General features: G+C 41.1%; 1 protein-coding gene across 1 annotated transcript in view; it reads left to right on the top strand.

Annotated features, from left to right (window-relative positions):
* TPRA1 (transmembrane protein adipocyte associated 1) overlaps positions 1-22,109 on the top strand; it is a 1,152,100-nt gene that overhangs the window by 470,816 nt on the left and 659,175 nt on the right. The window contains exon 2 of the mRNA XM_044078540.1: positions 1,859-2,049. Coding sequence (XP_043934475.1) covers positions 1,892-2,049 — 158 coding nt within the window. The 5' untranslated portion in view covers positions 1,859-1,891. The remainder of the gene's footprint in view (positions 1-1,858; positions 2,050-22,109) is intronic.

Here is a 22,109-nt window from a genome sequence, read left to right as displayed (position 1 = left end):
GAGTGATGGATGCGTTTAAGGTGGAGGTGGAGTTACATCAAGGATCAGCTCTGAGCCCTTTCTTATTTGCAATGGTGATGGACAGGTTGACAGACGAGATCAGACAGGAGTCCCCATGGACTATGATGTTTGCAGATGACATTGTGATCTGTAGTGAGAGTAGGGAACAGTTGGAGGAGACCCTGGAGAGATGGAGATATGCTCTAGAGAGAAGAGGAATGAAGGTCAGCAGGTCTAAGACAGAATATATGTGTGTGAATGAGAGGGAGGATAGAAGAATGGTGAGGATGCAAGGAGTAGAGGTGGAGAAGGTGGATGAGTTTAAATACTTGGGGTCAATAGTTCAGAGTAACGGTGAGTGTGGAAGAGAGGTGAAGAAGAGAGTACAGGCAGGATGGAGTGGGTGGAGAAGAGTGTCAGGAGTGATTTGTGACAGACGAGTACCTGTAAGAGAGAAAGGGAAGGTCTACAAGAGGGTGGTGAGACCAGCTATGTTATATAGGTTGGAGACGGTGGCATTGACAAAAAGGCAGGAGTTTGAGCTGGATGTGGCAGAGTTAAAGATGTTAAGATTTGCACTGGGTGTGACGAGGGTGGACAGGATTAGGAATAAGTATATTAGAGGGTCAGCCCAAGTTGGAAGGTTTGGAGACAAAGCCAGAGAGGCAAGATTACGTTAGTTTGGACATGTGCTGAGGAGGGATGCTGAGTATATTGGGGGAAAAGATGCTAAGGATGAAGCTACCAGGTAACAGGAAAAGAGGAAGGCCTAAGATGAGGTTTATGGATGTGGTGAGAGAGGACATGCAGGTGGTTGGTGTGACAGAGCAAGATGCAGAGGACAGGAAGAAATGGAAACAGGTGATCCGCTGTGGCGACCCCTAATGGGAACAGCCGAACGAAGATGATGTATGTGTGTGTGTGTGTGTGTGTGTGTGTGTGTGTGTGTGTGTGTATATATATATATATATATATATATATATATATATATATATATATATATATATATATATATATATATATATATACATATATATATATATATATATATATATATATATATATATATATATTGTAGATTATAGATATAAACATACATACACATACATTTACACACATAGCTTACATAAAATGTGAATAAGAGGATTATCAGTATCAGGAGAAGAAATGGCTGATGACTGTGTTAAGGTAAATTCCAAGTGTATTCTTCAGAATTTGAAGTAGTATAAGTTGAGTCTGCTTTGCATAACAGTAGTGGTGTACTGCACGTCCGTTTGAAATGTGGTTTATATATACATTGTAAAGGAGAAATGGAGTAGATATAGCATGTGTTTTAGATACGACTGGCATAAATAGGATTCAGAGGGTAGTGTTCTCATATTAGGATATACTTGTTGAGCATAACATTGGATTACAAGAGGTTGTATGTTGGGGGAACATGTAAGAATATGTTTTTCACAAAAGGTTGCTGATGCACAGAAAGGATTCCTAAAATAAATTTTGGAGCAGACATGCTATCACCCTGTTTAATAAAGTTCAAACTTTCTTGTGAGTTTTCCCACTGTTTTAGGTACTACTGCCAATTTAGGGTGGTTAGTCTAAATGTCCACCTTTTGTGAAAAAAAATACCCCTTAGCATGCATATACATTTTTCTCAGACTGTACCTCCATCTTTTGCATAACTTTTTTTTTTAATTGCAGACTACTTGGATTTTAGAACTTGGATTGTATTTCATAGCATTAATTAAAATGAATACAGTTAGTTGACAATCTTGAGAGTTTTCACATTTTTTGGAACCATTTTTTTTACACTTGGCTTCACTTAAAGTTTGCTTTACTTTTTGGTTTCCCTTCCCAGGGCCAAGTTGTTGGAGTATGTGATACAGTTGCCATGAGAAGTAACTTGAGCTCAATAGCCCCAGAGACTTTGGAAACGGTGATAACGTTATGGACAACAAGACCTTGGAAGACAACAGCAATCAGTGAAACTAATATTACAGTTCCCCACCAGTGCCTTCGTATATTGTATGAAGATATATGCAATTCCAGGTTTGCGCATAGTCTTTCAGCACTTTTTCATTATTGGGCAGTTTCACTCAAGTACATTTTCCCTCACTTAACATTCCCTCGTCATTGTTCACATTTGTAGCCTTGAGATGTATACATAATGTTTCCATTTGTACTACATAGCAGCATTTCTGTATAACAGAGCCTTTTATGTTGGAGACTTTTTTATTTCTTGTATCTAAGGCACGGAGTGCTTTAAAAGGGCCAACGTTTAAGCATATGGTTTTGATCGGTGATTACTACCATGTTTGTCAATTTTCTGAAACATGAAAATATGTTCTAGTAACATTTTAATGACTGGGAAGTGTGTTGCATCCCATGCATGATCCTGTGAGTGTGATAAAACCTGTTTGGGTAGAAAGCATATCTGGAATTTGTTGTTATAAAGTTTTTCTTGTGTTGAATATTCATAAGCAACTTCTTTTTGCTTCATAGTGCAGACTGAAGTCTGCTAACATGGTCTTCTAATGCCTGCCATACACCACCAGTGCAGTTGGGACTACACAGTGACAACTAAGTAGTGCTCACTGCTGTCACAGGCACCATGGCCTATATCAGAATCAAAAGGAAGCCACAGATTTACAAGTTATGTGAAGTTGGTGGGGAGGATAATGCTGCCAGCGGTCAGGATGTCAGTTTTATGTCCACCTAAAATAAAACCTGACAGCATCAGATTCTAGTTATTCTTTGATTTTTCAAGATGCTGAGCATTAGTCCCTCTTGACTAAGTCATTAAGTGTGGGGAAAGGAGCTTTTGTCTGTTGGGCTGGTCTTCCTACAGAGATTGTGAGCCATGGCACTCTGTAACATATTTTTAAATTAGTTAGGTGGAGTGGTCCATGGACCCCTTATAGCCACAACACAGGCTATAGGCAGTATAATATTGCAGCACATTGTTACTGTGTTATAGAAATGGCAGAATTCAATTATAAGCATTAAGTATACACAAAATGGAATACAGACTAATTTATACATATAAATAATTAGTAAACAGATGTACATGTAGTAACAGTGTACATGTATTGGGTGTTTTTATGCAGCACCCAGTTTACAACTTAGAGGAGGGTATGCTTTCATAAATTGCTTTACATAAACATAGTTTTTCCATAATAGTATATAGTGTTTGACTTGAGTCACATTAGCACACTTTTCTTTTCTGATGCAGTAGTCATCATATGTGTCCTTGTTTGTCCTTTGTTGAACTGGTTCAGATCCGCTCATAAAAACTAGACACTGTGTTTAGTTAAGCCTTCTCACATAGTCTTTATAGTTAGTGAAATGCCTAACCTCTTTTATTTATGGATAGCTTTGATTAATGTACTTGCCTGTTGGCTGTTCCCATTTCATTAATATGTTGACTAGCTGTGTGTCTTAGGTCTTTGCTGGAGGGCAGGGATTATACAATAACATGCTGAAGTCCAAAATTTTTAAGTGTGGCTTTCTAGGATCTGTTCCAAATTCAATAAATTTGAAGGCCCCACTACAAAACATGTGCAGAGTGTAAATGCACAGCAGAAATTTATTTCTATCTAAGTCTTTTATATGGGATCCTTCACCACCCTTCCCATCCCCTACTTCATTATTCAAACTCTGAGGTTGACTTTGCCTTGGGGTAGTGGCAGCATGAAACTTTCTGCGTTAACGTAACTACTGAGTTCCTTGCATTACATAGCTTTCACACTGTAATGAGAACGTATGTGAATTCAGAAGATCATGATTCTTATCAAGACATACATTTATGAAGCTGGTGTTAAACATTCAATCACCTATGCCTTACTTGAATTGCACCTTAGCTTGAGTACCATTCTCATCTAACATAAAAATTATTTTTCCTTAAGTGCGTACAACTGCTGCGCTTTTATGCAGAATCTCTAAGTTAACTGCAGACCCTTCTATAAACACAAGCAACATTCTATGTGTGCAGCAGTTGCAGTTAAGTCAGTAGTAATATGTATAAAAAGTCGAACTGCCACAGTACAAGGAAAATTCTTTATTGCAAGGACAAAGTGAGCGCTTTCACAACCTTCCAGGTTGCTTCAGCAGACTTAATAAAACATACCATACCTTCCTTGATACATATACTTTCAAAGTTACCAATCAGTTAAGACAAACGAATATTTATATCAGACTCGATTCATTTAAAAATAGTCGAAAAAACCTAAATAGACATAAAACTGTTAACAGTATGCAAGTTCAAATGTGAATGCCTATAGGACCAAGTAGAATGGAATTAGTGCTTTAAGGCTCTTGCCTTTAAAAATGGTTTCAAAGAAAAGTTTCATTAATGCCTGGGTATTTGTCTGCATTTTGTTGCAGAATCCATTTTTGCTCAACCTCTTCTGTTCTATTTCTAATGTCACCCTTGTGATATTTTCTTCAAGAACTTCTAAAACTAAAAATTAAAAAAACATGAACTTGCATACTGTTTAACAGTTTTATGTCTACTTATGTTTTTTCTTCTATTTTTAAATGGATTGAGTCTGATATAAATATTTGTTTGTCTTAACTGATTGGTTACTGTGAAAGTATATATTTATATATCACTTTGTCCTTGCAATAAAAAAATTTCCTTCTACTGTGGCAGTTTGACTTTTTATACATACTATTGGCTCTGAGGTGAAGACCGAGCTGTTCATCTGGTACCTGTGTTTTTGTCTTTCTCTAAGCCAGTAATAAATCTGATGAGATGTGTGAAGACTGGTAGAGAAGGGTAAAGGCTGCCAGCCTAGTCGAATAGAATTTGGTACATAATTCTATTTGTAAATACTGTGAATGTTGAACTTAAAACAATGTGGCAACATTGCCATCTGCTGTAAAGAAAGCCAAGTCAAGCATTTCTTGTTGGTCCTTAGAAATTAAAATTATTTCATCACTGCCTTTGATATTTTACAAGTCTGCTCCAGTTCGGCTAGAGGAAGGCTTCCTGCCTATTGTTTTAAGGTTAAAGTTAATGACCAGAATTTACATGTTGAATGTCCTTTATTGCTCTAAGTGTAAAAGAATATAAATGCAGTTTCTGTGTGGCCTGGGAGCCAGGAAGGTATAAAAGATGATGTAATGTTTAGCAGAAATGCAGTTTCAATTTAAACAGTGAGAACCAGAGATTATGAAGCATTTTGATCTTGGGCATAAAACTCAGCATTGCCTATGCTCTTAAGTAAGTTATTTTAGAAGTGTGTTTTCTTGTAGCAATAGCTAGGAAATTAGAAAAGATTAGACTAATTGTTTTTCTGTTATGTCAGAACTGTACTACTATTTTGTTTCTGTGTGATCTTTGAACTCTTGAATAGCACTGTGGTGTAGTAGTATTGTCTTGTGTTTTAGTATTTATTATTAAATATTTTTAAACTCTTTTCAACTGTGGCTGGTTTATGTAGAGATAATTTAAGCTTCATTGCATGCTTATAAGTGACCTTTTATTAAGCCCTTCCAATAACCCTTGATTGCTTACGTTGCACTACTATTGGATAATAATATTGCACAGTAATAATTGGACACCCTTTTAAGGGCCTTTGAGTAGCTGAGAAGTATTAGCTGGTTGTGGCAGTAATTAATACCGTATAGTCTGGGTAAAGGGGCACAGCTGGAGAACCTGTCAGCCTATCCCAGGAGTGTCTGTGAAGTTGTATAAATACTTATCTCAAAGTGTGTGTCAGCTACTTGGGCAGGGACACGAAACACTGGTTGGGCACAGAGGGTACTAAAGGTTAGCTTGCCAGCTAGGCTGAGATCTTGACCTTTCCTGTCATTGAGACTCATTGATTGCTGGGCCAGTACACAGGCATCACAAGTTGATCAAACAGATGTGCAAATTTATCTGAGCAGATCAAGTCCTGCTATGTTGTTAGAGCCAGAAATTTCTAAATCCAAGCCATTCATTGCATTTTATGACTTTAATATGCATTTATTTTCAGTCAGCAAGAACTGTATGTGCAGCTACTTAACTTGGCAGTTGCATTGCTACAAAATAATTTCTTAGCCGCTTTTTGCTCTGAAGTGGTTGTCTGTTTCAAAGGAAAACTTCCCCAGTTTCCACAATGGGGGAACCTCAAGTTTAGCTACACGTGTCATCATAACGTCTGTTAGTCTTCTAAAATTGACCTGCCAGAACTCTTGGTCACAAAAAGTGAGATGCAGCCAATCCTTTGTCTCAAACAAGAGTTTGCTTGGTGGGTACAGACTTCCACCCAAAATCAGGGCCTTACCTTTAGTTTCACTGCACAGGGCCAAACCCTCATCATGGATGGATGCCTCACAGATCGCCCGGGGAGCTCACTTAGTTCAAGGACAGACACATCAATTGGAAAGAACTTATTGCAGTATAAAAAGGCCTGATAGCCTTCAAAGAAAAATGGGAACCGGGGTCCTGTTAGTAAAAACAGACAACACCACAGTCATGCGGTACATCAACAAGCAGGGAGGCACACACTTTTATCCCATGTGCCGCCTAGTGATACAAGTCTGAGAAACTGCACACTGTCTGGGCTTACACTTCATGGCATAAAGTCTTCCTGGGGTTCAAAATGCTGTATCAGATCACCTCAGCATAGACCTGATGCCATCTGCATTAGGAAATTTTTCTCAGAATAACTCAGAGATGGTGAGTCCCCCAAGTAGACTTCTTTGCCAACAAGGACAATGCTGACTTGAAAAAAATTCTGTGCCAGGATCAAACAGAAATCTGCCTGGAAAACAGATGATTTCTCCTTCCCATGGACTCGTATCTTCATTTATTCATTCCCCCTTACCCCTTTTGCCTTGAGTACTTCCAAAGATGAGGGAAGAGGGTCCAAGGGCAATACTGATATCACCAAACTGGCCAAGACAGCACTGGTATCCTCTCCTCCTCAAGCTCACCAGTCAGAGCCTATGGCTGTTACCTAGGAGGGTATAACTCCTTACCCAAAACAAGGGAAGGATTGTGCACCCCAGTCTTCAGACTCTTAGCCTTTCATCTTGGATAATTCTGCAGCACCCAACTGCAGCATTACTCTAGTTAAGCAGGTGCAGGCAATTCTTAGAGTCTGGATGACCTACACTAGCAAATCATATTCAGACAAATGGAAAAGATTCTCTATTTTGTGCTAGAAGCACCACCTTGATCCCAATTCAGCACACATTACTACCATTCTAGAATACCTGGTCGGTGTGGCGTATAACGGCCTTTCCTACTCCTCCATTAAAATTCATGCACTTGCCATTTCAGCCCACGTTCCTACTCTTCCTCTGTTCTTTTTCCATACCCTGTTAAGACAGTTTTTTAGGGGAGTCATTCACATTAGACCTCCCAGGAGGAAACCCACTCCTCCACGGGACCTCAGTTTTATCCTGGAAAAACTGACTTTGCTCCCTTTTGAACCTGCAGCTAATGCTCCTCTCAAGATGTTTGTTGCGTTTCACTGTTGCAGTCATCACATTTGGGTTATCTGCTTGCAGGTAGCCCTCAGTCAGCCTGATTATCAAAGTCTTGGGTCCTGCATTGGTTGCTGTCTCATCTTCCTTGACGTCAGGTAGTCAGGTGTATAAAGCATGCAGCCAACACCAATACATCAGTCTTTCTTGCTGTGCGGTGCCCGAAGCAGAAGCAGTTCGCAAATGCCGGTCGGCCGACTCCTGAAATTTTTGTTTTTGAGTTTCAGATCCAAGTCTTCAGCTAAGCTAAGTACCCCGTTGGGGAACCTTTTTCTTGCTCTAAACCGATGTCAGTAAAAGTTAACAATTGTATTTCTTGTGGAAAGCAAATATCTCAAAGATTTTCATTCATACTGCATTCCTTGCCTAGGCCTAGACCACGACGTACCTTGCTGTAGTTTTTTTTTTACCTTATTCAAACCTCATACTATTTATCGTCTGTTCATTTTCGCATCTAAATAGTTTGGTCTTCTGTTCAATTATTCAGAAATGGCTTCGGTAAGCCACCAGACTACCGACATTCTGAAAAAACGCAAAGATAAAGACAGAGACAGACCGCATAGGTCCAGAGCTGTCACCGACGCTTCTAAGCTAGTCGCCAGTTCGCCAGTACTCAGTGAGGTGCTTTTGTGACCCCTGATACCCGCTACTTCAGATTCGCAGGCCTCTACTGAGACCCATTTGGAGTCCGGTATGCTGCAAGGTGATTCTTTCACTGTGGAACCTGCGGATGTCTCTACCTTGTATGGGTCCAGAGCCGCTGTGCGGGCACCAGCTTCTGAGGGTGTATTCAGGCCTACTGACTTGCATATTAAGCCAAAGCCATCTTCTTCAAGGCCTAAAACTCGATCTGTGCCCAGAAAACCAATGCCCAGATGGCATGGTCAGGCCCCTATGCCTAAAAAACAAATAAGAATGGCTGAAGACCTTATTACTCTAATCAGCGGAAGTCACCTTTCTCCCTCTAAGATACCTAGAATGGATTTTCCTTCTGATTCTTCTGATCAGGATTCTGAAATTTCTGTTTTTTCTGATGACCAGGATTTGCCCTTATCTACCTGTGAGGATTCTGAAGCAGAGTACTCCATTCCCTCTGCTTCCCCTCCAGAGGATTTCTCTTTTGGTGAAACCTTGCATACGCTTAGGGAGCATTTCCTTTGGGAAAGCCAGGATTACTCTTGACTCCAAAAAGAGGCTTAGGGAATTCTTACTCCTGCCTCAACACAGGCCTTTAGCTATCTCTCCTGTACTGGATATTGTAGATGATGCCTTCTCGGAATCTAGCCTGGTCCCTGACACTTTACCTCCTGCTCCCAGAAAACCTGATGGGTATTGCAAGGTACCTGACTCTCACAAGTTCCTCTTTAAAAATCCTATTGCGGATCCTGAGATCATTTCACAGGGTCCCAAGGGCATTAAGGCCACTACTGCCAAAAATCCTACCCCCTCTGATAGAGATTCCAGGGCGCTGGATAGATGGGGTAAGAAGGTATACAGTTCTACAACGTTGGCCATTAGGGCCTTAAAATGCCAGTTTCATATGTTGAAGTATCAGCAGCATATTATTGGATTGCTTAAACAGAAAATTATGTTGATTCCTGACTGTGCTCAAAATAAAGAATTACAGGATTTTAATGCATTCTGCTGAACAAGTGGGAAAATGTACCTTGCATTGTGGTTTTGATTCATTAGAGGCATCTTGCAGGGCTGCTGTCACTGGGTCTGTACTTAGAAGGCATGCTTGGCTTAAGGAGCAATATTTGCCAGATCATGTTAAAGCTAAATTACTGAATGCTCCCTTAAACCAAGACTGCCAGTTTGGCAACAAAGCAGAAGTACTTATAAAGATGGAGGAAGAAGCTAAATCTATGCAAACTGTTAAAGATTTCCTGCAAGTACAGCCTTACAGATTTAGTAGGCATTGGCCCTTTAAGAATTGGTCCTTTCCTGCCTCTTCCAGGCCTTCTCAGTCCAAACCCAGAACCAGCATAACACCCAGGCTTCAGTCCCAGGGTGCTCACAGGACTAAGCAGTGGGGGGCTCCCACTTCCAAAGCAGGGAGTAGTAAAACTCCCCGCTATGGTAAACTGTCTCAATGACTTAAACCTTCCAAGCCCTGCTCACCTGACTGTTCCTTTAGGGGGAAAGCTCGCCCTGCATGCAAAAAATTGGGAACTCATTACCCAGGACAATTGGGTTCTAAATATAGTTTCTCAGGGATAAAGATTCCACTTCCACTCCTTAACCAACCCCAAACGGTTGGCCAGACTTGCCCCAAAGTAAGTGGGCAGAGGCCCAAAAGCAGGTTCTCTCTCTTTTAAGCATCAGGGCTATTCAGTCTGTCCCATAAGAAGAATGGGGGCAAGGTTTTTACTCTACTTTTCCTGGTACCCAGGAAAGACATCTCCTGGCGTCCTATCCTGGACCTGTCTATCCTAAACACTTTTTTGGTGATCCCAAAATTCAAAATGTTAGGCAAAAATGCCTGATTGGCAACACTGGATTTAAAGTAAGCCTACCTGCACATCACAATAAGGGAATCTTGCAGTAGATACCTACGCTTTAGAGCAGGCAACATGCACCATCAGTTCTCTGCACTGCCCTTTGGCTTATCTACTGTGCCCAGGGTATTCACAGAGTGCCTCGCTCCATTCATTGCATTTTGCAGGCAAAGAAATATTAAAATATACCCATACCTGGATGATTGTCTAATTCAGGCAGAAAGCCAGGACATACTATTAAATCATTTATAAAGAAATTGTTAACTTCTCTGGGGTACACCATAAACGAAAAGAAATCAAATCTTGTACCCTGCCAACAAATAGTATTCCTGGGAGCAAGCTTGAATACAACTTCCCAGATGGTTTACCTCATGCCAGAGAAACAAGTTAATTTGACAGCCTACTTCAATCTACCAGCCACAAAGATCCAGCTATCTGCAAGGAAAATACTGCAAGCACTGGGGTTCATGGCCTCTTGCATTCTACTAATTACATATGCTAGACTGCATACGAGGAAACTACAATGGTATCTAAAAAGCCTATGGTGTCAACATTCTCAGGATCTAGAATCTATGATTGCTATCATACCTTGTCTAAAGATAGAGTTCCTTTGGTGGGCAGAGGCCTGCCACCAAAACAAGGGATTGCCATTCACTCTACCCCCCTGCAGCCCAAACCCTAATAACACGCATCAGACTATGCATGGGGGGCTCACTTGGCAGGGCAGTGCAGTGCATTCAGGACAAATGGAACCCAAGTCAAATGCACCTGCATATCATTCAAAAAGGAATGTTAGCTGTACAGAATGCTCTGACAGCCTTCAAGGACCACATTCTTCCAGGACAATTATTGGTAAAGACCACTGTTATGTGGTACATAAACAAGCAGGGGGGGAACCCACTCATACCCTCTCTGCAGACTAGCCATGGCTCTGTGGAACACAGTCTTGAGCTACCAAGTGCACCTACAGGCTCATTCCTGCCAGGAAAGCTAAATACACTGGCAGATGACCTAAGCAGAAATCTCATGGACCCACATGAGTGGAAACTGGAACCAAAGATATTGAACATGCTGAGAAACAAATGGGGGAGCCTAGAGAGAGACCTGTATGCCTCCCCTCAGAACTACCAATTGGACAAATTCTGCACAAGGACTCCTCATAAACAAGCTTGGAAAGTGGATGCCCTGTCATTCACCTGGAAAAACCAGTTTATGCCTTTCCTCTCCTCTTCTGCCTCTCCGCTCCAAAGTACTACTAAAGATCAAACAGGACAAACCAAGGACAATACTGATTGCACCGGACTGGCCACGTCAACACTGGTACCCCCTCTTGCTCAGTGTGTCACTGCTGGAACCATGGCACCTGCCTCAGACCCCTGCCCTGCTGTCCCAGCAGGAGGGCCAGATTCTGCACCCACAGCTTCAAACCCTGAACCTTGCAGCCTGGCTAATTACCTGACCTCTCCATTACCATCTCTCAGTAAGCAAGTGATTGGATGTCATTTTGGAGGCAAGGAGGCCTAGTACTAGAAAATCCTATGCTGAAAAATGGAAAAGATTCTGTTCCTGGAGCCAAACTCATGGGATGGACACAGCAGTACCCAATTTACCCCATATTCTTCAATACTTAACTGAGATGCTTCACAAGGGCCTTTCCTTTTCATCCATCAAAATTCATGCCTCAGCCATTTCAGCACATTACAACACAGAACCACCCCTCTTCACTCATCCAGTGCTGAAGCAATTCCTCAGAGGGGCCTGAAACTTAAGACCACCCAGGAGAGCCCCAACTCCAGCCCTGGGAACTTAACTTTGTATTGGAAAAGGTCACTCTTCCTCGCTTTGAGCCAGCTGCGAATGCAGAGTTGAAATATCTTTCTTGGCAAACAGCCTTCCTTCTAGCCATCACTTCAGCAAGAAGGGTGTCTGAATTAGAGGGCCTCATGGCAGTGGAGCCTTTTATCATCTTTCATGCGGACAAGGTGTCCCTCAGGACCAATCCCTCATTTATGCCCAAGATGATATCCAGTGTGACCCTTAATCAGTCCATTCATTTGCCAACCTTCTTTTCTAATCCACAGAACAAATGGGAATGAATACTGCACTCCTTGGACGTGCACAGAAAACTTAGATTTTACTTGGACAGAACTAAGCCTCTCAGGAAATCTGAACAGCTGCTGGTAGCATTTGCTGCAGAACTAAGCCTCTCAGGAAATCTGAACAGCTGCTGGTAGCATTTGCTGCAGGGGCAGAGGGGAAGGCCATTTCAAAGCAAACCATTTCTAAGTGGATAGGCCATTGCATTCATGTCTGCTATAAGCACCATGGAAAACCTACCCCACATGGGGATAAGACCACATTCAGCCAGGGCTGCATCTACCTCTACAGGCTTTCTCAGAGGTGTCCCTACCAGGGACATCCTAGAAGCTGCTACCTGGAGTTCTGTACATACCTTCACCAAGCATTACCACTTGTCAATTCCAGAGCTGGCTTTGCCACTGCTGTCTTGCAGGGTCTTTTAACTGGTCCTAATGCTAATTGCCTCCTTCCATCCTTAGCTTTGGTAATCTACCCAAATGTGATGACTGCAACTGTGAAACACAAAGAACATAGTACAGTTGTGTACACTTATTATAAATGTAGATGTTCGAGTGTATTCCCTGTTGCAGTCCTGGTTACCCTCCTTCCAGCCCCCTGACTTCTAATGACTATACCTCTATTCTTATTTACTATGCTTACAGCTTTTTGGTGCATTTGCTTTTTTGTTGGAGGTGTTGTCTTATATTTAATTGCTTCCCATTATGGGGGCACCTGACATCTGGGGAATGAAAAACTGATGTAATGGAGTCGGCTGCATGCTTTATAGCCCTGACTACCTGACGTCATGGAAGATGAGATAGCAACCGACGCAGGACTGAAGACTTTGATAATCAGGCCTACTGAGGGCTACCTCCAAGCAGATAACCCAAATGTGATGACTGCAACAGTGAATGCACTCTAACATCTACATTTATGGTAAGTGTACACAACTGTACTTTTCTTTAGCAGCAGGGCTGTTTTCCATCACCTCAGCCAGGAAGGTATTGGAGTTACAGACCCTCATGTCAGTGGAACGATTTATTATCTACCACCAAGACAGGGTTTCCCTCTGATCTAATCCTTCTTTCATGCCCAAGATGATCACGGATACTTCTCTAAAGCAAGCCATTCATCTGCCTAGATTCTTCCTGAACTGTCAGAACAAAGGGTAAAGAATACTTAATTCCTTGGATGTGCACAAGCAGCTCCGCTTTTATCTGGACAGATTAAAAGCCTTGACAAATTCTGACCAACTGTTTATTACCTTTGCCCCTGCTCTGAGGGGATGACTGCTTCTAAACAGGTTATCTCTAAATGGATTTCCCACTGCGTTTCTTTCTGTTACAACTATCATGGCAAAAAGGCCTCTGAAATTATTAGGTTGCACTTAACTAGGGCCACAGCTACCTTTGCAGCCTTTCTGAAGGGGGTCCCTACTTAAGGACACCTTGGAAGCAGCCACCGGTCATCAGTACATAATTTCACAAAGCACTACCACTTGGTAGCTTTTTCCAAGTTTAGAGCAGGATTTGCCACTGCCACCTGACAGGACATCCTCTGTAATCTCTTTTCTCTTTCATTTCAACTTTTGGAATTTTTCCACAAGTCAGGACTGCAAGAGTGAATCACAAAGAACATAGTGCAGTTGTATATACTTTCCATAAATGTAGATGTTAGTGTGTGTCCATTGTTGCAGTCGTCCTTCCCTCCCTCCAGCCCCCTTAGCCATCAAGGTAGTCTGCTAATAACCCAACTAATCCAGCCAAGGGTCACCACCCTTGGCTACCCTAATAACCCAACTAATCCAGCCAAGGGTCACCACCCTTGGCTACCCTGCTGTTAGAGTCCCCTTCATTAGGACAAGAAAATACTGATATCATGACATAGGCCGGCTCTTTTTATACCCGAGCATATGGACAGCATTCAGGGCGTTTACCAGCCTGGGAGGGGAAAGAGTTGTTTCTGGTAGTTGGGCTGGCCAAGGGCTTTCACGGCAGGAAATCCCACAAGTCAGGACTGCAAAAGTGAATACACTCTAGCATCTACATTTATGGCAAGTGTCCTCTAATGTCACTGCACTGCTACATTGTGCAGTTATGTAACAACAATAAGTAGTAGTTTGCTGGGCAACTCAAATGTGTCGCTTAAGTTATTGTGCCTTAGAGGTTATTTTATGGAGGTATATGTATGTTGGGGCATAATTTAACAGCTGCCTCTCGCCAATAGAGACATAGGTGTCAGACCAGGGATGAATTTCTGATTTCCCATCCACTAGTCTAAATTGCGCGTGAATGGGGTTAGGGGAAGGCTCTGCTCCACATGAATGAGAAACCTGTTTCAGAGAATGGGGATTCTGAGATGCATACCTGTCCTTCTAGCATGTGTTATTTAAATCCTTAGCAGACTGTGATTCAAGGATGCCTTGTTATGCCAGTCATAAATCACCTCTCAGCAGTGTATAAACTAAAAGAGATTGTTTTTTCTGTGTGACCTTCTCAGTCAGTAAAAACTAAATGAAACTGTCTGATACAAGAGGTTTGAGAGGTCACTCAGTGGAAGTTCTAGCTTGGCTGAAGTTTTCATTTAGTTTTTACTGTTTTTTTCTGTGTGACCTTCTCACTCTTAGCTTGTTTGTTGGGATATTTTGCAGTCACCCTAATGGCAATAGACATGAGCTGGGTATAACAGTTCTGTGTTTCTTATGCTTAGTCAAACACTCTGCTTGTGGTGTGCTGACGAGGTCATAAGGCCGAAATATGCATATCCACAGCTACTGGGGTTTGGCTTTATTGGCCTGAAATTTTCCATTAAAACAACTTAAGAAAAAAAGTCATGGGCTTTCAGAATAGCCATATAGCTGAAACACCTGACATTCATAAGGGTCATTTGCATATATCCCATGTGCCTCTCATGCAAGAGGTTTGAAAGGTCACTTAGTGGAAGTTCTAGCTTGGCTAGAGTTTTCATTTAGTTTTTTCTCAGCAATGTGTAGGAAACGAGTATAGAGACAGGGCTCTGAGGCAATCTACGCAAGACATTGTGTTTATGCCTTGTGAGGAACCTCTGTGGGCATTCCAGTTATTGCATATACATACCGAAGGAGGGGTTATACTCAAGGATGGGTCTGTTGATGGCTCAGTGCAGTGGCACAATGACTTCCCTGGATCTAGACGTGCCCATACTTTCTAAGTTGAGTGATGGAATGATTTTCTTACAACCTTAGACCTGTGTTTTTTTTTTGTTTGTTTGTTTTTTTAACAAGAAACATCTTATTGAATTATCACTTATGACACAGACAATCATACATTTATATAGATGAAAACAATCCATGTTGACATTTTCAGTTGCAAACCTTGTACATCACTTACCTTCTGTACAATCATCGTCAGTCAGACATTACATAGCTCATTCAATTCCTTCCATTAAACCTCATTCCTCCTCCAAAACATTATTATGTAGTTATTGTTACTACAGTTCCAGTTTTTTCTATGTAATTTGCTCCTACCTTTTTCTAAAGGTTCCACTTCCAGTTCTTTTATCTTTGTTACTATATTCATTACTTCTAGTACAGTTGGTTTAGATTTTGGTTTCCATTTTCAAGTAATTGCTTTTTTTGGCAGTCACCAAAATAAAATTCAGCAAGCCCTTACTGTGTCTGGGTAATAATGATTCTATATCACATTTCAGAACTAATAGTTTCTGCTTAGTCAGTATTTCTGTCCGAGTGAGTGTTCTGCAGGGAATTTTTTAAAGCCTGCCAATTAATTACACTCCCCCAAAAAATATCTTCCCAATTACCTCTTTCTTCTGCAAACCTTAGACGCATGTTGGCTGAAAGTCAACTTTTATTGGTGTTTTATCAATGAGATAGTTTCTCTGTGTGGTTGACTTCCCAAAAGGTGCCAACATGTGCATTTCTTGGCACTGAGTTTTAAGCCTTGGCTTTGGCACCATTTATTTGTGTTAGACCTTCCTGTAAGATGTTAGTATCCTGGTGGTTGCTGTGATTGCTCCTAGCTTGCAATCATCTGCAAACTTGGTAAGCTAGAGACTCTTGATACTGACCTTGCCTTCCAAAAATAGATGCAGATGGGGGGCAGACCCAACACAGGGCTCTGGGGACTCCACTGGTGGCTGGCATCTTTGGTGCAGGTAGTCCTTCTAACCCTAACCTCATGGGATCCTGTATGTGAGTCAGCTGGGTGTACAGTGAGCTACATAGGGGTTTATGCTTAATTTCACGAGTTTGTTTTTAATGCCTGAATGGGGTGTTGTATAAAATGCCTTAGCTAGGTTAAGGTTGGCAGTATTCATAGTTTTGTCCTTATCCTTTGCCTTGAAGACCTTCTCAAAAAAGTCCACCAGGTTCAGTAGGTATGACCTGCCTTTGATTAAACCAGATTAGGTTGTGTCCAGTGTCTGAAGGTTTCCTATGTCATTGTTAAACATTTCCCTGATGATTTTTTTTCCATAGCTTTGCATATGAGACTAGTCAGGCTACCAGATCAGTTGATGGTTTGCCTTTGTGCAGAGGGATGACCGTTCCAGTGTTTCATTTGCATGGCAGAGGTGTGTGCGGAGGCTGTGGGTGAATAGTAACACTAGTGACCCTGATGGGTTATATTTCAGGCCATTAGGAGGCATCCTGAGATATTATTGGGGCCCATCAAAACTGTATTTTTGACCTTAGTGCATGTATGATGTGTTTCTTACTGATAGTTGGCAGGATTACTTTAGATGGTATTCCCTTGGGGGCAGCTAGGGTGAGAGGTGGTTAAGTTTGGAGCTGAATTTTTCATTGAGAAGATTTTGCTATATCTGTCAGTTTCATGAACATGGCTCCATTACTAAAAGTTCGGGACACTGCCATGTGCTGCCTTTGATATTGTGGACACTGCTAAAGAAGGCCATATAGTTGTCCTTGGCCTGAGATGCTATCTTTACTTTAAAATTTGCTTTGCTTTACTTTAAAATTTGCTTTGCTTTACTTAATTAGTCCTGTGAGTTGTTTATTCAGTCTGGGAGTGTATCTTTTTTGGTGTTGGACTTCCTAATTTTAGCTGTGACTTTTTTCTTTTGTTATAAAGCCTGTTTAATTTTGTATTCCACCATGGTGGTTTGTTTTATTTGAGTTATTTTTGGGCTTAGGTCTGGTAGGCCCATAAGCTTGTATGCAGTCATTGACATGGTTGTGCAGAGCTTCTGTGATTGATGCCTCATAGCCTGCTGTGTTATGTAGGATTGGAGGGGCTTGAAACTTTCTTGGATTATCATGTAACAAAAAGTGGTTTGCCATGGAGTAGTTTTGAACGATTACAGGGTTTGCTGGGGTTACAGAATTTTTTAAAATTTTGATGGCAACTACTTTGTGGTCTGACCATAGCAGAGAGGCACAACACTGGGGGAGGGGGATGCGGGATTGCCCCATATTTGTGAGTACCAGATCCAATACGTTTGTACCTCTAGTAGGTATATCTACTAACTGGTCCAGGGTGTTTGTATTTACAAAGTCATGGAATCTCTGCACCTGGAAATTTGAGGTTGTCAGCATCTGGAAATTTGAGGTTGTGAAGGATTCCCAATTTATAGAGGGTTAAAGTCACCCATGAATATGGTGTTTGGTTGAATGGTAAGCATCTCCAGTAGAACTAAGTATGAGGTATGGGTTTCATGGGACGTAGAGGATGACCTGTAACTTGTTAGGATATAGAATAAGACTTTGTCTATGGTAATCTGGATGTGGATGAACACCAGTGCATCACCCTGTTTAACCACCTCGAAGTATGCTTGTTATTGATGTAAATCTAGACACCTCCACATTTAGTCCCTGTTTGTGTAGTTGCTGGTCTAAATGTTTATGTGGAAGGCATTGAAGCCTTGCACTGCTGGGCTACTCTCTGTTGCTGTAAGTCATGTCTCAGCAACTGCACAGATGTCAACTTATTCCAAGGTTAGGAGAGGTTGGAGGGAGTGAAGCTTATTGTTTAGACTCCTGGCACCTTTAAATTTGCCTAGGTAGATTTTGGTATGCTGGAAGGTTTGTCAGTTTGGCATTGCATATAAAGGCTCTATGGGAGAGAATAATGTTTTAGCCAATATTTGAAAGCTTAGAGTGGACAGTTTTGTATTGTGACATCATTCTTGGTGAAAGTAGAAGGCTGCTTTCTGCTGGGCACATGTGATGACTAGAGATTGTAATGCTGCGAGGTGGGGGCAAACCCAAAGAACAGGGGGAAAGAAAAGCACTGGAATACAACTTTAAGCAGGTAAATGATTAGCAGACTGCAAGACTAGCTGCAAAACTGGGATATAAACTGCTGTAAAAGCATTGAGGCAGCAGTCCTGGAGCAGAAAATACAATACTGCAACTACTGCAGTTCTGTCACATTCTGAGGGACCACACTATGCAGACATTTACCAGAAACACTGCTTATGAAAAAATGCACCAATAAATTACTGAATGGTGCTCAAATCTGGCAGGAGTTTACAGTTGTGCCACAACTGCAAATGAAACTACAAGGCAGAGGCCCCAGACAGGGTTCAAAATACAAATAACTAGCTTTTTCAAGTAATTATACTTGTAGAGTTAGAAGTGCAGTAGAGTGTATAAATGATGCCAAGATGTTACAGGAATTCACAATCTTCCCATAACTACAAATGAACTACAAGTCCAGGTCCCGTAACAAACTAAAAGATGCAAGTTGATCATTTTTTAAGCTAAAACATGGGGGAAAAAAGCAGACTGATACAAACACACATCACCACAGAGGTCACTATAAGTGCAATTTAAAATATTTAAGCAGAATTGAAACTAAAAGCTTGTTTCTCACACTTCAGTGCTTTTCGTACCTCTCCAGATCTTGCATAAAAGATGTGCTGTACATGTTTATTGTGTGATTAGCATGTTTATTTTGTATATGTATATTTTTATTATTGGTTGAAAAAAGTAGCAAACAACCCACAAAGCAAATACTTTGTTGTAAGTAAGATGAATCACGAATAATATTGTAGATGTCACAACGAAGCAACCAGGCTTTCCCAATAGATTTAAAAACATAAAATCTTTTATTTGCACAGCACAAATACGGTAAGCGCTTTCGCTAATAAGCTTCTTCAGACCATAAAACACAATAATGGAGGGAAATCCTTTTATAAAGATTCAAATACCAATGGCCCAATCACAAAAGAGAATTCCAAATTAACTGGAATAAACTTTTAAAGTGACATTCATATCACTCAACAAATATATATATAAATATGGATGTGCAAATAGTTTATATACACACAAGACTTGTATATAACCACATATATAAAATGAAAAATATATATAAAAAAAACTTATATGTACAAAATATAAACATACATGTAAAAAGTGTATATAAAAAAATAATTTCTGAATTCTCCATTTCTTTAGTAGGGGTTTGATGGAGGCTCTTTCATTCAATCCACTCCCCCTATCAGTTCTAAGAGTAATAATCCAGTTAGTCTCTCTGAACTCAGTATGATTCCTGATATCTCCTTCCCTGATACTGGGTGCTACAACCTCAAGGACCCTAAAGTGAAAATGACTATCACCATGTCGCATAACATGTTTAGCCAATGCATTGTTCTCAGATCATTTCCTGATATTATAAATGTGTTCTCTGATTCTGTCCTTGAATGGTCTGTTCGTTTTACCGACATAAAAACAGTGACAGGTTTGACATTCAGCTAAATAGATAATGTTAGACATTTTACATGTGGCATCAGCATGAAAGGGATATTCCCTATGTAGGTCCGGATGATAGAACTTGTCTGAAGTGTTAATATATGGACAATAGGTGGTCCACACAGCCTACCTGGACCTCGCAAAAGCCTTCAATACAATACCCCACTCTGGCATTATAGATAAGCTCACCAGCTTAAATATAACCCCCTATGTCACTAGATGGATTGCAAACTGGCTCAAGGACAGAACCCACATGGTTAGAATTGCTGGAGCCATGTCAGACTCCAAACCAGTTATAAGTGGTGTCCCACAAGGCTCAGTCCTGGGACCTCTCTTGTTCGGTATATATTTCTCGGAGGTACAGGCCAACACGGAAGGACTGTGGCTAACCAAATTCGCAGATGACTGTAAACTGGGCGCCATAATCAACTCTCCAGCCGACACAAGCATCCTCCAAAAGGGCCTCATAGAAACAGACAACTGGTGCCAGAGCCATGGCCTCAAGCTAAATGCCAAAAAGTGTATAGTCATCCCCTTTGGCAAAAACAAAGTGCCCACAAATTACCACATAGGTGGTAATCCATTAAGTACAGAAGAAGTAATTAGGGACCTGGGGACCCAAGTTGATGGCAATCTCTCATTTGACAACCATGTGGCCAAAGTGGTTAGAAAAACATTTTATATACCCACCTAATCATGAAGGGATTCACATCTAGATCAGGGGAGGTCATCATGCCTCTTTACTCATCCCTCATCAGGCCCATAATTGAGTACAATGCCCCTTTTGGGGTGTACCTTACCAGACACCTGCAGCAACTGGAAAGACCCCAAAAGTACCTCACCAAGAGGATCAAAGGGCTCAAACAGATGCCATATGCTGCCCGGTTAAAGAAACTCCAGCTCTACTCAGTGGCATACCGCCTGTTCAGAGGCTATCTGTGCCTGATGTATAAAGCCATGTCCAACCCGGAATTAATGGACATGCTGCACCTCAGAAAATCCAAATCCCATTGAGCTACGCTCGAGACTTGAACCTCAGCACTGAAATAAATAGGACATGCTGGAGGGACAGATTCATAACCCAGAGGCTCCCTTCACTCTGGAATAAAATCCCAGTCCAGGTTAGGCAGAGTCCCTCATTGACTCTCTTCAAGAGGAATCTTGATGAGTGGATGGGAGATTGTAGGTTTACCCCAGGTATCACTTCTGTGTCACTGTTAGACAGAGGCACAGTATACTAACCTCGAAAAAGGGCATAGCAAAATAAATTTAAAATGTGTGGCGAAAGCCAAACACTTTCTGGCTAGGTTTATAAATGCCCTAGGGCAGATAGCCTAGTATGAACCTATGAACCAAAAAATTACATTCTCCACAAGGATGAGTAACACGTCCACTGAAATGCTCACTACTATTATTTTGATAGCAAAGGAGTCTCTTCAAGTTCTTTCTATTTTTGTACAAGAACTTAGGTCGTTAACCAACTATCTGTTTAATGTCAGTATCTACTTGTAAAATAGACCAATTCCTACTAAAATTTTCTACCAGTTCCCTATTATCAGAGGTATAAAAAAGGGGGACCTTAAGTGACTTGCTCGTATCATACTTATGATCAGTACTACCGACATTTAATGGGCCAAAATATGGTGCAGCAATACCCTGACGTAAAACATGGACATCATTTAATGAGTCAGAGATCTCATCCTCTCGCTATCCTCTGGATAACAGTCTATTCCCTCAGCTATTAAGTTCCTCTAAAAAGCAATCATCCAAAGGGTTCAGCCTGGATGCCCTAACACCTTGCCCTCTAATCAGATTGCGAAAAATATATCCAGGGTGCATACTGGACCTAAACAAGATGGAATTCCTATAACATGATTTACGGAACACACCTGTACTAATAAGGCCATTGCACAATTTCTCAATATAAAGGTCAAGATATTGAATTCTTGAAGATGACCAATTCATAGTAAATTCCAGGCAGGTGGTCAATGTATTAATCATATAGTGGAATGCAAGCAAGTCTTCACGCTGCCTCTCCACAATAGGAAAAGGTTGTTGACAAAATGTCGATAAAACAGAACATGTGCCTTAAATTCCTCTGTGCCAAACAGTACAGTGTTTTCCCATTGTGCCAAAAACATGTTCGCATAACTGTTGGCACATGAGGCGCCCATGGCGACTCCATGGTACTGAATATACATATCACAATTGAAGGTAAAAATGTTGTTCTCTAATATCAGTTCCAAAAAATAAGTGACCAAATCGATTTGAACCAAAGAGAGGTCATTATGTTCTGTAAGATATTCATGTACAAACTGAACCCCAAGGTCATTGGGGATAAC

Source organism: Protopterus annectens, chromosome 7.part1, assembly GCF_019279795.1.
Source record: "Protopterus annectens isolate FY-2018-M chromosome 7.part1, PAN1.0, whole genome shotgun sequence".
NCBI lineage: Eukaryota > Metazoa > Chordata > Ceratodontiformes > Protopteridae > Protopterus > Protopterus annectens.
The sequence above is the reverse complement of the archived record's forward strand: the minus strand, read 5'-3'. Positions and strand labels throughout refer to the sequence as shown.